Source organism: Haliotis rufescens, unplaced genomic scaffold (genome assembly GCF_023055435.1).
Source record: "Haliotis rufescens isolate VD_foot unplaced genomic scaffold, xgHalRufe1.0.p SCAF_25, whole genome shotgun sequence".
Taxonomy (NCBI): Eukaryota; Metazoa; Mollusca; class Gastropoda; order Lepetellida; family Haliotidae; genus Haliotis; species Haliotis rufescens.
In genome coordinates this window covers 8399646-8417942 of record NW_025963946.1, presented here as the reverse complement: position 1 = coordinate 8417942, position 18297 = coordinate 8399646, and the positions used below count along the sequence as shown (strand labels likewise).

The 18297-nt window shown below is 39.2% G+C and overlaps 1 protein-coding gene across 1 annotated transcript; it reads left to right on the top strand.

The window, feature by feature from the left end:
* The first annotated feature begins 14325 nt into the window (after positions 1–14325).
* LOC125383622 (probable glycosyltransferase STELLO1) lies at positions 14326–17823 on the top strand. Its single transcript, XM_048402218.1, has 4 exons — positions 14326–14336; positions 14812–14961; positions 16283–17222; positions 17764–17823. Exons 1-4 carry the CDS (start codon positions 14326–14328, stop codon positions 17821–17823), a joined length of 1161 nt encoding a protein of 386 aa, XP_048258175.1.
* The last annotated feature ends 474 nt before the right edge of the window (positions 17824–18297 follow it).

Below are 18297 nucleotides of genomic sequence, written 5' to 3'. Positions count from 1 at the left end.
ATAAGAAATTAGTGTAGGCAGACTGAGAGTAGTGAAATGCTATCTTACCTGGTGAAAAATGGAATGGTCCACAACGTAACAGCGAGAGAAAAGAAAGATGTTGCTTTACATACATGCGGTATCAACAGTAGATTAAAAAACAACATCGGCTGCACGGCCTTTCAGACACAAAATAATTTAAAGGTTAATGTGAGACATGCCAAGGTTTCTTTGTTTGTTTTGGTTAGTTGTCAAAATACTTTATTAAGTTTCAATGCCTTCTCAGTTAGAAGGATTAACTAATTCACTCAGAGATCAAACACTTACTTATATACTTTGTTTTTTGTTGTGTTTTTTTTATTAGTTAATCCTTTTCACACTTTTACTCACATTGTTAACCTATTACTTTATTTCAAGGAGTATTTTATTCTAAAAACCCTGAAATAGTATAAAAGGTGTGTGTGAGGCTTCAGGTATACCGTGTGCGAAATACGCTAGAAGTCGGAAAGCTCACGTAAAATCTCGAATGTAAGTAAGTAAGTTCAGGTAACGGCTGAACAACCGCCGACATACTGCAACTCACTGGAAGTGTGTCTTGGCAAAATTAGCACAGTTGGTGAATTTGTTCGAAATTCATCCCCTCACAACCACGAAGTTTTTGAAGACGACACAACCTTACGCCTCATGAGTAATCTACGGTGCCGAGTCAAAGTGACTTAGACTCGCGTCTTCAGACATTGAAAGTGAAGCTTGTGCAAGGACGGATGACCTCAATGAACTTCTTAGATGCTGCCAGCCACCTTTTGAAACTGAAGATGTGAAGTAACTGCGATGTGTTCGCGGTCAGTGCGACCCTAGGGCGAAATGGGGCTCGGGAGGAGTCGGTGCCTTTTTAAAAAATTCACTTTTACAATGTTGTAATGTGCACATTTTAGATGATGATACGGATGATATTATCTGGTTTAGACTATCGCATAAGTCTGTGAAAGATTTTATTTTGGTGTTGTGTGTGTGTTATTTACCACCCACTAGTTCATCCAGGCTAAGCGATGCTGAACGTTTTTTCGAAACATTGCTTGAAAAGTATTATTTGTATCAAAATGAAGGTTTCACAATTATTTGTGGAGACTTTAATGCACGGGAGGGGTCACAAAGAGACTATATAGCCGGGGTGGACGAGGTGCCCGACAGAGATGTCATAGACCATACCGATAATTCTCATGGTTCTCTATTTTCAGATTTTCTCATTAACTGCAATCTGTGTATGTTAAATGGCCGTATTGGAAATCATGACTATACATATGTTAAAAATGGATGTTCGGTCGTGGACTATATTGTGACCCCACATGAGAACTTACCTTGGTTTACTGATTTTAATGTCACGAGAATGACAAGCTTTGTTGACGCCTCGTCTGTCCCTGATGTCATCCCTGATCACTCTGTTATTACTTGTGATATGAGGATTCCTAGTGAGGTCAGTAGTCCTCGGTGTGATGAACCTGATTACTATAGCCGTAAGAGATATTAACAAAGTGGGATTCGTGACAATCTTTTTGACGATACGAGTACAACAGTTGTCTCTGATACTATCCGTAGAATTGAGGTTAATTTATCAGGACAACAAGATGTTAATGCTGCATATGAGGAGTTCTTAACTTGTTTATACTCTGAGCCAGACAGTAAAGTTGGCACGTATGAAAATAAAACGAAAATGTCTAACAAGAAATCCCTCCGTAAACCTTATTGGTGTGCAGAGCTTCAGTCTGCCTGGGACCTAGTAGTTGATAGTGAACGTCTATGGCTCAGATGTAAGGATGTCTCTCGAAAAAACAGGCATTAAAAAACGTCTTTGTCTCTAATCGTAAATCTTTTGATAAGCTGTATAGAAAATTCAAACGCTCCTTTCAGTTAGAACGTCAGCAGCGACTGTTGCATAAAGACAAAGATAGTAATAGCAGAGATTTTTGGAAACTTATTGGTAAGATTGGCTTAGCTTCCGATCGTGATTCTGTCATTCCATGGGAGATAACCCAGGGAGACACGGTTGTCACAGATAGGTCGCGGGTTTTAGATGAATGGATATGTGAGTATAGCTCGTTGTTTAACGCTGATCCAGTGGGTGTATTTGATAAATCCTTCTATGATCAGATCAAGGACGAGTTAAGCAACATGATTGTTGACCCCCCTCAGGTAGATGTAGATGTAGATGTAGATGTAAACAGTCTGCAGGCCCCTATATCATGCGATGAGGTAGTACGCTCTGTTAGCCGCTCTAAGTGTAGTAAGGCCGTAGGCTGTGACCTTATACCTGCAGAGGCACTTAAGAATGATACTTGTGTTGGCATTCTGCACCGGATTTTTACTTACTGCTTCGAGAATAATCTTTGTCCAGATATTTGGCATGAAAGTATAATAACACCTAAAACCGGGTAGGGACCCCAGAGATCCCCTTGGCTATCGTGGTATATCACTACTTTCCATTCCCTGTAAGATATATTCAGATATACTAAACTCTCGTTTCACAAGTTGGCTAGAAGATAATGACATATTGGCTGAGGAGCAAAATGGATTTCGAAGTAAGCGTAATACTATTGAACACATATACACTTTGTTTTCAGTAATTAATAACAGGAAATCTTCAAATTCCTCTACATTTGTCTGTTATATCGATGCCGTGTTAATCGAGACTGCTTATGGTACAAACTGATGAAGTTAGGAATTAATGGTAAATTTTATTCTGCTGTAAAGTCTTTATATGACAACAGTGTATCCCGTGTATCGGTAAATGATCGGCTTACTGACGGGTTTGATATACAGCGCGGTGTCAGGCAGGGATGTGTCTTGTCTCCATCACTATTCTCAGTATTCATTAATGACCTGGCCTATGAGATAAACAATCTAAAATGCGGTGTAGACATTGGTGGTAGTCTCCTCAGTCTTTTGATGTATGCTGATGACTTAGCATTAATTGCGCCAAATGAACATTCATTACAATCAATGCTTCACTGTGTTGCTGATTGGTGTAAGAGATGGCGAATTCAAGTTAATACCAGCAAAACTAAAGTAGTACATTATCGGCCACCATCTGTGAAACGAACATCATTTGAGTTTCAGTGTGGCAATGACAACATATGCTCATCATAGAAATAACTTGGTTTATGGCTAGAAGAACACTAAAATTTGAATTCTACAGCCAAAGAAATCGCCAAATCCGCGAGTAGAGCTCTTGGTGTAATTTTAAGTAAATTTAAACTATTTGGAGGAATGCCATATGACGTATATAATACGCTATTCAATAATCTTGTTCAACCAATTTTATCATATGACTCAGTTTCTTTTGGCAATCGAAAATTCAGTTGCATAAACGCAGTTCAAAATAAAGCTTGTCGTTTCTTTCTCGGGGTGGCCAAATACACTCCAAATTTAGCTGTCCGGGGCGTGATGGGTTGGCTTGCTCAGCTTACTAAACAGAAAATAGAAGTTTTCCGATTTTGGAGAAAGATAAACTCTGTTCCGCCATCTAGACTTGTTTCACAGATTCGAAATTGGTCTCTTACCTTCCGCAAATCATGGGATAAGACAGTTAATGCAATGTTTATATCACTACAACTTTCATCTATGGATTTGTTTAATTTCTCTATTAGTGAATTCCATCTAATCACACGCACTTTGAGATGCAAGGACGCCGATTGTTGGTCACGTGATTTATGGAATGACACTGGTCATGAACATGGGAATAAGTTGAGGACTTTCAGACTCTTTAAGAATACTCTAAATACGTCGACCTATGTCCGCTCTGTTTTAGACAGACAGCAACGTAGAACCTTGGCAAAATTACGCTGCAGTTCTCTCCCTTTGGAGCTTGAAGTTGGTCGCTACTCCCGTCCAAAAACACCACTACACCTCCGTTTATGTAGGTTATGTGACCGCCGGTGTGTTGAACACGAAGTACCTTTCCTCACAGAATGTGAATTCTATTCTGATCTAAGATATGACTATTCTCATTTGTTTTCTCCAATACATACTTGTCTAAGAAGTTTAACCCCAGAAGACCAATTTATATATGTTATGCAGAATGATAGTCTAGCTATTCCCCTAGCCGCAGTTATTAGTGCTATGTATAAAAGAAGAAAATTTCAACTTGCATTGTAAGTAGTGCACTTCTGATCCACAAGTATCTCACTAAACGATACTAGCATAATCTCATTATATAAAACTGAGCTATTTTTGATCTCTCGTGTCTCATAGGCCAACCGGCCGGGTGGTATATTATATAATTTGTTATGTACTTTGAATGTATGTATTTTTATACTGCGTGACACGCAAATAAAATATTATCTTATCTTATCTTATCTTATCTGTGAACTGTGAACTAAGATGACGATGTGAACTATTGATAGATATGGGCCTAATTACTCCACACAAAGTTTTTGCTGTTAAATAACATTAAATATTACACATTCTGTTTTGTTTGTCTAACAGTCTGGACACTGTTATTATTAAAATAGGGGTAATTTACAGGTAGGCAGACTGAGATGTAGGCAGACTGAGAGTGAACACTTGTATAATGTGTATTCACGCTTGATGTGGCAGACTGAAATTGAACATGATGATAGCGTCAGCAGAGATAATAGAGGTCATAAGACACAACTTTATTTGCTTTGGAGGCCACAGACAGTGGCATATGAAGATCATACATATATATGTTTAAGTTACTTCTTTGCTAGGAATGTAGAAGTTGAAGTACTAAGTAAGGATAAGATTTATGGATGAACAACTTCTTTAAAACAATTAAGAGTGATGTTTCGGTGTAGTTAAACTTGCTTGATAACGGTGTTAGAACCTACACCGAAACGTCGCTCTTAATTGTAATAAAGACGTTGTTCATCCATCAATCTTATCCTTACTTATGTTTGAGTTACATGGGCAGCAGGCTATATTATTTACATCAATACAGTGCAAATATTGTGTTCAATAAAAGAAAACGTTGATAGCTTTTTAACCCCCCTTTTTGTACTATGAAACAAACTGTGGACATATTCGCTTATTGTAATAAAATCTAGGTAACAAATAATATCTATTTCTGAAATCCACGAGCATAATTGTTGTCAAACCTAAAAACATAATCAAGGCGGCAAGTTTTGACTTGCCAAATGCCTTAAAGTGAGTATATTCTTAAACATGCCAAAAGCGATTGACCTTACAATATATAGCTGGGAAGTGTCTCTGGCACGGTTATGGGTAATGACGTATTGTATAATATTATTGGGGAATGTTCAAATTAGTTGCTGTCATTTACTCCAACGTCAAGCTTCTCAACCATAACTTTGATTATATATCAACTCTCTGTCTCTATGTCTTAAGTTGTTAATCGGTAATTGCAGTCCAAATTTATCAACTTATTAATCTATTGTTGCAAACGTGACTGATTTGTTTACACAATAAGCAATGTAATAATCATGAACTACTGAGGCAGTCAAGCACCTGTATCAGAAATGTAAAAGCAGCCATGTTACATGTAGTCCAAAAGTATTAAACTTCATCCATCACTAGAATGTCACCAGTTGGAAGACCAGTTCACAGACAAACAAGGATTCTAACTAAGCTTGAATCTATGAAAGCTAGCATGTGAATAAACTCAGTTCACTGAAATTTAAATAATCAAAGCACTTGCAGTGATCAGTTAACAAGTAATCAGTGAGATGGTATATAAATACTGGGAGCGCTAAAAAACTTCATTGTTAATAGAAATATGCACCTGTGGCGTGGTGGCCTTAGCCTTGTATATAAAAGTTTCAAATACCGAGTGAAACAAAGACGAGGTCCCTGCATACACTGGAAATGATGTAGCTGCAAGTCCAGCCACCACCACTCTAGTAATCTTTTCACGATTCCGAGCCTTGCGAATAACCATTGTCACCACCTGGTTGAGTGGCTTCCTTCCTTAAACGTGAAAGGATTACCCACAACCAATTTCCTCTAATGATAAATTTCTTGCTTTACTCATCATGGTCATTGGGCAAATGTTAACATCACAAACCAAAACGAGATTCTGTGTACATGGTCACACCCGGTGATTGTGAAGATCTCAAATTCTATCAAAGACAGACAACATGACTGTTCATATTGATTACCAATCTTCTCTTAGAATTAGTGATACATATTAGAATTCCACACTACTTTCTTTTATTAATTCTGACAAAATACAAAACAGAAAGTGAGGAGTGGGGAAATGGGACATATACCTACGTGAAAAAATAAGATATTAGTAGTGGTGACATCTCTATCATAATTGTACTATCTAAGGCATAAATTTGGCGTACGAAAAGCGATATATTTGCAGTCAAATCCTTGGATCCATCTGTAAATATAGATTTATAAGTGTCATAATTGTTTCTTAATTGATTGTATTCTTGTTGATAAATTAATTGGTTAGTATCTGATTTCTTTAGTTGTGTTAATGTAAGGTCTACCTCTAGCTTTAACATTTGCCAAGGAGGAGATGAGAAAGGTTGAGTAGGAGCTACATCTTGGAGTTTAATATTAGAAGCTGATATTGCAGATTTTATTCTGATTCCGAGTGGTGGATTGAGTGTTGATTTCTTATTATAAAGATCTTCGTAGTGAGGATTGAATATGCATTCAAATGCTAAATTTGACTGATTAGAATATACTTTAGTGAAGTATTGTACAGATAATTTTAGATGGCGTTGTTTTAGACAAGGCTCATCTGCTTCTATATATAGACTGTGAATGGGAGACGTTCTACAGGCTCCAAGGCAAAGCCTCAGGCCCTGATGATGTATAGTATCTAGTTTTTGTAAATTACTTTTGCAGGCTCCACCATAAACGATGGAGCCATAATCAAGTTTTGTACGGATCAGTGATCTATCCAAGTGTAAGAGGGTTGTTTTATCCCCTCCCCACTTTGAGTTGGAAACTACTTTCGATAAATCGAGTGCCTTCAGACATTTAGCTTTTAGGTATTTAATATGTGGGAAGAAAGTTAAATGGTTATCAAGAACTTGGCCTCCTTCACAACTTTGATAGAGGTGCCATTTAGAAATAGTTAAGGGTCCTTATACGGTTTATATTTTCTGCAGAAATGTATACAGTTAGTTTTTTATTTGGAAAATTTAAAACCGTTCTCTAGACACCACTTGTGAATTTTATTTAGACATAATTGTAATTGCCTTTCTATTGTGTTCATATTTTTACCACAAGGTATATTAAAATCATCACCAAAAAGTGATCCATCAACTGAATCATTTAAAATTTTTGACAGACTGTTTTTTTAACACTGAATAAAGTGACAGACAAAATACTGCCTTGTGGGACATCCTGATCCTGATTATAATGATCAGACAGGGTTGTACCCACTCTGACTTGAAATTGCCTGTCTGTTAAAAACTGAAATATATAATGAGGCAGACGGCTTCTTAATCCAAAATCATGAAGATATTTTAAAATACCATGTTTCCATGTTGTATCGTAAGCCTTTTTTAAATCGAAAAAGATCGATACAGCATGTTGTCTATTTACAATGGATTTTTTAATGAACGTTTCTAAACGCACTAAATGATCTTGTACTTCTGTTTTTCCGGAAACCACATTGTATATTGGTAATTTGATTCCAAGTACCACACCAATCGATTATTTACCATGTGTTCCATAGTTTTACAAACACAGCTAGTTGGATATATAGGTCGGTAATTTGATGGATCAGAATGACCCCGTCCAGGTTTCGGTATGAGGATAACAATGGCATTATGCCGTGAAGTTAGAAACGCCCCTGATGTCCAAATATCATCGAATATATTCAACATAGTTTCAAGACATGATTCGGGCAAGTGTTTTAGTAGCTGCTGTATCATGAGCTTGGTTTAAGGCAGTATATAGCTCATGTAATGAAAACTACGGTTATAACGAACTCAAAGGGACAACTAATTTTAGTTCATTATAACCGTAGTTCGTTATAAGCATATATACAGCATACATACATCAAATGGCCGGGACTAAAAAATAAGTTCGTTATATCGGTCAGTTCGTTATAAGCGTGTTCGTTTTAACCGTAATTTACTGTACTTCATTGTAATCTTCACCACTATCAGATGTAAAATCTACTTTTTGTCTTTTCTTGTTTTGAAATTCAGGAACGTAATTAGATGAAGACGAATGTTGAGATAAAGTTTTCCCAAGTCTATTGGCAATAGCAGATTTATTAGTCAGTAGTGTATCGCCATCCTTCAGATGGTTAACAGTAGAATTTCATCCTTTACCTTTGATCTTTTTAATCATGTTCCATACCTTGGACATAGAGGCGCGCCAATTAGTTTTGGAGACATAATTCTTCCATGACTGACAATTATTTTGTTTAAATAGACGTCTTGCCTTAGCATTTGAATTGTTTACAGTGTTTAAGTTATGGACAGTCGGATGTCTACGGAAGTATTTTTCCGCCTTCCTTTGACATTTCCTAGCTTGTTTGCAATTATCATCAAACCATGGTTTACGAACACGTATGTTGACAGAGGACTTAGGAATTGATTCATCAGCAATTTCATTCAGTTGATCTGAAAACAACTGAATTGGGTCATTAACATTCTGAAAAAATGCAGGTTGTAATTTATCTTTGCATAATGATTGAAATAAAAACCAGTCAGCCTTTATAAAATTCCATCGAGGTGATGGTTTGATCATCACTGGGAGTAATGGGTTTGAGAACAGTGGGGAAATCACTACCACATCGGTCGTCATGGACAAACTATGAGAATTCATTTAACAAATCTGAATCCGTCAGAGACAGATCTAATGATGAATATGTACCGGTAGCAGGGTGCAATTAAGTGTTTGAGTCATCGTTAAAAATGCATAGATCATTATTGGAAACAAAATCCTCGATCACTTTACCCTTTTGATTAATGATAGAACTTCACCATAAAGGATTGTGCCCATTTAGATCTCCCATGTTGATACAGGGCTTTGGGAGCTGGTCGTATAGTTTCTGAAGATCACTTCGCTGAAGACCCAATGGAGGAGGAAGGTACAAAGAGCAAAGTGTGAAGGCAATATGAAATGTAAGCCGAACTGCAACAGCTTGTAGATTTGTGTTGAGGGGAACAGGACTGTGAACAACGCCCCGCCTCATTAAAATAGAAGTGCCTCCATTAGCTCTATCACCCGGAGGAGAAAAGGAGTGATATGAACTATACTGCCTGAAATCAAATATATCTATATTTTTAAGGTATGTTTCTTGTAAACAAATTGCTGATGGACAAATATCCGTTGCTAATAACTGCAGTTCATTAAAATTGTGCCTAAGTCCTCGGCAATTCCATTGTATTAGATTCGAATGAATCATGTTGGTTCTACAGGAGATCGTTCACGTGAACGTGAAGAGGAGTCACCACTATTGTTGTGATGTGAAGATGGGGTGACATCCATCTCAAGAGGTTCAAAGTAGTTATGGATATCTACAGATGTTTCAGTGAGAGTGAGGATCTTAGTTGTAATTTTTCTATTTTGTTTTTTCTTTTGTTATTGCAGTTGATGGTTTGTTGGTAGCTGACATAACAGTAGCTGGTATTTCAGGAGTGGGTGTAGATGGGGCCACAACCTGAGTCACAATTAGAGATTCTGAAGACATTTCACCTGAACTGATGGATTGAGTTGTTTGACTCTCACATGTTGTAGTCATAGGCAGCGGTTGTTCAGAGTGTGTCCACGTCAAGTCGGTCTGACATTCAATAGATCTACTGGTTGAAGGGCGAGAGACGGTAGTAGCAGTAGCAGCAGCAGCAGGATAGAATTGTTTGGATTAAGGTGTCCGGCTATCAAAGAGTTTTTTTGCATCAAAGTAACTAGTGCTGTTTTGACATTTGATTGTCAAGATGTCTTTTTCACGTTTCCAAAAAGGACAGGATTTGGATGACGCTACATGCTGACAAATACAATTAGTACATTTGAGGTCTGCTGTACAGTCCGAACCATCGTGATTGGCAACAACGGTGGCAAACCATCTCATGATTTGGAGCCGTGGCCAAACTTCTGACATTTGTAACATCAGAGTTGATTGGGGACATACACCTCCACTCTGCTGTTAAAATAGCCTGCCTTAATCGATTGAGGAATTGTCGAAAGAGAAAAGGTGAACAAATAGGTATTGGTTGCAACAATATTCTCTCCACTTTTCGCGTGAAACGTTTCTCTGATGTGACACTTTTGTCCTTTCACTTCTTCCAGAATGTCTTCTTCTGACATATCTGCCAGGCAACGAGCTCTGTCGCGGATGATCCCCCGACTCGAATTTAACGTTCTGTGTTCGGAGACAACAACTTCAGTGTTTGCAAAGCTAGTACATTTTAAAAGATTGATAGCCTGCTGTCTCCGTGCACACTCCACCAAAAGAGAGCCGCTCCGGAGCCGTGAAAAATTCTTCACCTCACCACAAATACCTTCAATAGCTTTACATATGGCAAAGGGATTGACTTTTAAAAGCAGTTGATTTCGTGATTCCACTACGATAAATCGAGCCCAAGAATTTAAATTTTGTGAAATAGAAACATCATCGTCAGGTGAGAAAATCTCTTCTTATCATTGCGGTTTGAACCAGATATGTAGTGAGACATGATGAAATTAGTTTATTCAGCACCCCTGCTCCCCACTCACCATGGAGTGCTACAAAGAGCGATGTTTCCCTGCACCGGATCTCCAACATGCAAACATCAGGGATACAGAGGTGGTATACTCAAGTAAAAACAACATAAAATAGCTGTTTTTGTCTATCAAATAAAATGCCAGGCTGGTTCGGCCCATGACAAGAAATTGAAGACATACAGAACTCAGAGGTCGAAAGTACCAGATTGGCCCACGGGACTCTAGGCAAGTTGATAACATAGAATTTCCTTATAACATGCATACCAAACATATGAACGTGTTTCATACACAGGGCATGGCATGACCAGCCGATTGATAGAACCGGGCCCATTCTACTACCCGTCTAGGTGAAGTTAGGGTCGAAGTGGTGTGTTGGGCAAAATAACACCGGTTCCTGGCTCCAGTTCCCTCAACCACCAGACTCCCTTACTCCACCGACACAGGGACGCAACCCACGGCAAACAGGTTGCCCAATTCGGTCGCCTTTTACGACCAGCAATGGGGTGCTGTGGATACATTCTACCCCGGTTTCACACGGGGGAAGAGCTATTAGCGTTATCCAGCACTCACCACGGGGAGGTTGCTCTTCACGAGTGCCCATTAACTCAAGATTCACATCTCACTGTTTTGTTTTATCTCACTATTCATTTGATACATTTGTCAAATTCAACTGAAACCTGGTCCCGTGTTACATGCATGGCACACGCGTGTGCAACGAGTGACCAACACGTGCTCAACGGGTTGCACACTCGCTGCACACCCGTTGCACACGCGTGTTCAACACGCGCTCAACCCGTGTGCAACCGTTGAGCACCCGTGTCACATGCGTGTTGCATGCGTTCTCAGGGTGTTAGGGGAATGAACTTCTAGGCAGTAGTGTAGCTCATGAAATGAAAATACTTCGTTGTAGTCTTCCCCATTTTCAGAGTTAAAATTAATATTTTTCCTCTCCTGTTATTTCTGATATTTAATAAATTCGGGGACATAATAAGACGATGACGAATGTTTTGCCAATGTTTTCACCAATGTTGTATTGGCAATGGCTGATTTATAGGTACCTGACTCAATAGGTGAGTTTGCTACAAAATTTCTTTGCGCCATGTTGATCCTCTGGATCAACGTTATTTTGTTAAGTATAATGAAACGAATGTAAACAGTCTTGCACGTTGTACTGTAGCAATCAGTATGGTGAATCAGTTCCACATGGAATCGTGATGTGCAGGTGACTTTGACATGGGCACAGAATGTGACAAGTATGTTTTCCGAGATGACCCCACGAGGCGAAGCCGGCACTAGCTAGGCCTGGTAGTCAGACAACGCCTAGTGAAGGTAACCCAACGAATACAGCAAGTTCTGTTACAGCACCAATACTTAAATCTAAGCAGAGTAGACACTAGAAGACAACGCAGAAATCCTCGATATCAACCCAGAATTGAGACATTCCTTGGCATGCGACATCGATTGAAGACTCCATAAAATCATAAATATCCGGCAGTCGGAGCAACATATCTTCACGTTGTTCCCAGGCAAGTAATCATTCCCAGAACAGTGAACATCCCGTCTCTCCCAACTATCTGATGAACATTTTACAATTAATGTGAATTAAAGTTAAGGGAACTTTCCAACAGACAACAGCAGGAGAAATTGGCAGTTGAAACCATTTCCCAGTCAGAGAAGCCTCAGGAGCCCGACGTGTTGCCCACCTTGTTGTGAAGGTGAGAAAGAGGATTCACACACAATTGAAAAGACGGAGAAAGATGAGAAGAGCTTAGCTTGAACTGAGTGAACTTAAGTTCGTAGAGAGAATGAGTGAGTGAGTGAGTGAGTGAATGAGTTAAGATTTATAGCCACATCGGCAATATTTCAGCCATATAGTGACTAAATCAAGTTATACAGAAATAATACATTCATATCGACATTAAAATCTGTCGACAAAGGACAGTAAAAACACTAGACTATCACAGATATAGATTTAAAACTAGCATGTTACGATACAAATGTGACTAACCTGAACAATACATCATAAAAATGGGCTAGAGATCACCAGCAACCAAAGTTAGTTAACCATACTCGGTACCATGGGGACTTACGGTACGTCTGCTTCCTGCATGGTACCCAATCAGGATTTACACCATCCCTCTGGCTACTGGTGATTGTTAGACATTTGAAGCCAAAGTATTTAAAAAGAAAAAGTATTCTACGATTAAAATCCAGAAAAATGAAACATACTTTGAAGGAAGTGGGACTTACGCACCCTCTCAGGGGGACAATTATTTTACCATACTTCAACCCCCTTTGAAGGTGCAGCCACAAACAATGACAGTTATCAAATCATTCTACAAAATTAAAATCAAATACTTTTTACAATACATATAGTCAATTTCTTTTAAAAATCCAAGAATTAAATGAGAACTTACATTAAAAAGATCCTTTATGGATGAAACCTTGAAATAATTATCCCTTGTGATGGAAAAATCATGACATGCTTAACTGCGATTCTTTCATCACAAGGGATACAGAATGGAGGATTTTCGTCTTGCAATAAGTACTCATGTGTATAACGCGAATGGCCAATACGACATCGTCGCATAATGACCTCTTCAAATCTGAACTGACAACCCAAGTAAGTGTAACCAATAGTTGGTTTTATTGCATGTAATTTACTAGTACCTACTTAGGTGTCCCACTACTTTTGCATTAGATCTTTGATATAGTACCTAATGATAGGCTTGTAGTCACTGTATGGTATGAGAAGTTGTGTCACAGATTTGTTGAGAGCTGCCTTTGCTGCAGCATCAGCCTTAGTGTTACCTGTGATTCCAACATGACTAGGCAACCAGGTAAAAGACAATGTCGTATTGGCCAGTAGAAAGGTCATTATATTGGATCATCATTAGACCTTTCTGCCCCCCATTAAATACTTTTATCATACATTAATAAACGTATTAAAGACGACGTAGTTTATTTGAATCCCAACTGGATGCTCCATCCTCCGCAACATATATACCGAAATACATATTAGGAGGGATCATTTGAACAAAGTACTTATAGTAATACGCTCATTCTGATTGGTTTGTCGTGTTTTTGAACATAACATGGTTCAAAAGGTAAAATTGGCTTTAATGTCGCGTTCAAGACTGCATGCACGTGTGTGTGTACTAGTCCGGACTAATGCCTATTTTATAGTGCTAGCCAGTTGAGTATACTGACCGATCAGTCCTTGTTTTATCCCCTTAATGGCGAGCACCAGGCAGAGTAACGACAAGTAGCATCTTTTTAAAGTATTTTGGTAATATGCGCCCGGGAATCGAACTTACGACCTTCCGCCGCTCTCCCGTCAGACGCTCTAGCCAGCAGACTACGATAGGTGGATGAATGATCTTGCAGCTTACGGAGTAGGGGGCGAGTTCTGATTAATGTCAGGGGCGGTCGGGTAGCCTAGTGGTTAAAGCGTTCGCTCGTCACGCCGAAGACCCGGGTTCGATTCCCGACATGGGTACAATATGTGAAGCCCATTTCTGGTGTCCCCCGCCGTGATATTGCTGGAATATTGCTAAAAGCGACGTAAAACCATATTCACTCACTCACTCTGATTAATGTCAAACGTGCAGCAAAATTCCATTGATGATGTCCGATAGTGCTATGAAGTGTCGCAACGAGGTTACAATGCAGTGACGTCCCTACTCCAATATGCCTGTGTTGTAAAAGGGGTATGAATGCCCTTGTTGTGATTTTCGATACAAACCCATATTGCGTTACGCATAAATTTGAAACTATATTTCGATTCACTTCTCTCGCCTCTCTTCTTATTACACCTCCAAAACGTAGAAATCCAGACCCGGTCGATGATGAAAATAATTGTATATTAACGTTCTGTGAACTTTGGGTGTGTGTTTGAATCATACTACTGTGGCTGATGATGGGGATTACCGCGTGAGGCGGTGCGGTTGGATTTCCCGAAGCAATACACGACAGTGTGGAGCTTAGTGATTTCTTTTAGTAAGTCGAGCATTCTCTGTTATAGCTTAGAGTGGACATCAAAATAATCGTCCTGACCAGTTTTCGCCAGGCTTTGGTTTTGATGAAATGTGCACAATCTGAAAGAAATTGTCATATGATGATTCCGTCGACACGGTACTTATAGAATGCAAGACACAAGTTAATTGTATTTTCCAGTGTGACAAACAAGTTCAGCACAGTTCGGTCAAATCGGTGGATAGTTGTGACAACGATATCCTACCCAATTTCAGACATCAAGTTCCTGGCACAGATTCCTGGCTGGAAAGTTGTTGTTGTCGGGGACATTAAGACTCCTAGGGACTGGAGGTAACCATCACTACAATCTTAGAGGGAATATAGGATTCCAGTCTTGCAATAACGTGTATATATACCTGAGGTTAATAGACATATATAAATACACTGTTACTGTCAGCGATTTATCAATATTTCCAATAAGGATAAGGTTGGACTGATCGAGAATTTCCCATACTTGCACATTCGAAACGCTGACTGGTCTATTGACGCCAGCCTCATTCTTGAGAAAAATACGGTCTGATAATCTATTGTTCATGATATTGACGACATTACGTCATGTGAAAAATAGGGTTCCTTTAGTGAAGTGTCTCTGTAGGGTAGAGATTTTTTCTTCATTTTCTGTAAATATGTAATATATAGACTAAGCTACTAAAACCTCGGAATTACGCACATCTGTGCCGTGTGAATGAATGCTGTAAGTCCCTCCCCTACGACGCGAGATTAACATCATTCATTCACACGTTACAGATAATCCGTATACAGTATGAAGATCAGGGACTGCTGACCACTTCCTTTTGATCGCAACGGTCTGGTCTTGAAATATATTGTCACTCATCCTGAAACGGACAATACGTTTGCATGGTACTCACACATGCTCTTACTCACTACGAGCATTCAGGGTCGAAGTAGAATTTCTGTACAAAATGTGTTTGTTTTAATGAATAAATAGGAACAGGTCATATTGAGCGAGTTCACATACACTGGGCTAAACTGACTGTATTTACCATTTGTCACATTTGCTATTTTATCAGCAAATAAATTTGTATTGTATTTAACAAAGCTTTAATGATTGATTCATGCAAGAAATCACTTGTGTATACAAACATGCTTAGAACTAATTCTTCAGTAAAATTCTGTAGTATCAAGGAAGGTAGAGTTGAGTGGATTTCAACTTCAGAATTACTATGTGACTTTTCGATACAGATGCATGGTGACGTAGACGGGGCCACGGGTCTCACAGTCGTCTGAAGAGTCGCATTTCACTGTGCAGGATTGCGTCCCTTTGACACGTTCCTGGTTCGCCCCGATTATGGGCCTCAGTTTGCCATCACCATACCCGTGATCGTGGGTTTCACCACATTAAGCTGTGATATATCTGCAATATTGTTCAAAGCGGCATTAAACTCAACTCCCCCATTCACTGCTGAAGAAGGATAAAATGAATACAGTGGAGTAACGTGACTAAGATTACTGGATAAATGAAGACATGCATAAATTTGGCACAATGTCTTTATGAACTATATTTGGGTGAAGTTTCGTAGATCGATACATGTTTATAGAAGCAAGAAATCTGTCACATATTGGTATTTATGTATACCATTCCTCTTTTCAGGTACCAAAATTGTATATTTCTGAGCTTAGACGATCAGTATGGGCTTCGTTTTGAGACGACCTCTCATCTTCCAGAGCGGAGCTATGCAAGAAAAACAGTTGGATATCTGTTTGCAATAGCCCATGGCGCACAAATCATTTATGAAACTGATGATGACAACCGCCCACTCGATTTACTCAAACAGTTTATTCTGGATCCAACAACGTGGGGTCTCTTGTATAAAGGAGAAAAGCTCTTCAACCCTTACCGCCATTTTGGACAGCCAACATTGTGGCCAAGAGGTTATCCACTTGGTTCAGTAGGAGCAAATATCACACTGGAGTATGAGCTAAATCACTGGAAAACCCCGTCCATTCAGCAGGGTGTTGTGAATGGTGATCCTGATGTGGATGCCCTTTTTAGACTGACCCGGAAACAGACCCATTCTCAGCTAAATGTGACCTTTGATGACCGGGCTCCACCAGCAATAGTCCAAGCTGGGGTGTTCTCACCCTTTAATTCTCAGAATACCCTTTTCCTGTATGATGCATTATGGTCACTACTGATTCCAACTACAACAACGTTCCGAGTGTGTGACATCTGGAGAGGCTACTGGGCTCAGAGGCTTCTGTGGGAGATGGGAGGACACTTAGGATTCTTCCCACCAAACGCTTTCCAGAAGAGGAATTCCCACTCCTACCTTAGTGATGCAAATGACGAAAAGGATCTCTATTTCCAAACAGAACGCCTTGTAACCTTCTTGTCCAAGTGGAGATGTGGAGCAGACAAGTCATTTTTTGACTGTGTGAAACGACTCTCAAAAGATATGTGTGAGAACAATTTTTGGAAGGAAAGTGACGTGATCCTGACTTCAATGTGGACAAGAGACCTCAATACCATTGGCTATGAGGAACCTAAAAGAGTTCCACTTGGGTCTATACCTGGCAAAACCCTTCCAATGGTAAATAAAAGGATTCAACATCAAACCAGGAACACAGGCGAAATGTCCAACGTTGTTTTCTGGGCAGCAGAACAAACACCTCCTTTGACATATTCCCAAGAAATACAAAAGACAGCCGTTTTGTCTCGATTAACCAAATCGGCATCATATTGCAAGAATTACCCATATAATGTTTCAATATTTGACAGTTCAATGACTATAAATACCTTCTCCAACATTCTACTGATTGCTGTCTTTAACTTCCCCCACTACCAGAACCTAGATCTCCTGGAGACTATTTATAGCATGCATTTTCCAAATATCTTATATTGTGGTCCGAGGAAAGACCGTTTTGATGCAAACGCAAAGCACCTTACAAAACATGTCTCCTTTATTGAAGTTGATGTTGGTGATGGTTGCTTTGCCCAGAACTGTCTGACACAAGCAATGAAAATTAATTATAATGTAGATGGGTATCTCTACATCGGCGATGATACGTTGGTCAATGTTTGGAATCTGCATAACCTTCCATTTGATACACTTTGGCTCGTTGATGCAACAGTACTGCAACAGTCCAAGAAGACGAAGTGGCAGTGGTTCAACAATCCAAGAGTTGGCCTGAAAATGTATCAAGCTGCCTTGAACGCATCAAAAGTCTTAGACAAACGTCGGTTTGACAGTTTTCTTCAGATGTTAGCAAGGAATACTAAAAAGCTTGATGGATTATTGAAGACACCTTCAGACATTGCATATGTTCCAAGAAAAGTTAAAAATGATGTGATATATTTCATGGAACATTTTTCCAAATTCAACCTGTTTGTTGAGATAACAATTCCTACTGTTTTTGCTGGTATTGAAAAGTGGGAAAATGTCCACAAAATGCCAGGAATGTATTTGTGGTATGATGGGAAAAGAAAACATGTCGCAAAATATTTCAACAAGAATGGTATATTCCTCCATCCAGTTAAGCTATCAACTGTACTGCGGGCAGGCAAAGAGAGACAGTTTTTGTGTGGGACGTATCTACCTTTGACAATGAAAATGTCTCAAAAGGAATGAACAAAACATTGCATCCATACCCTTGTAAGAACAATTT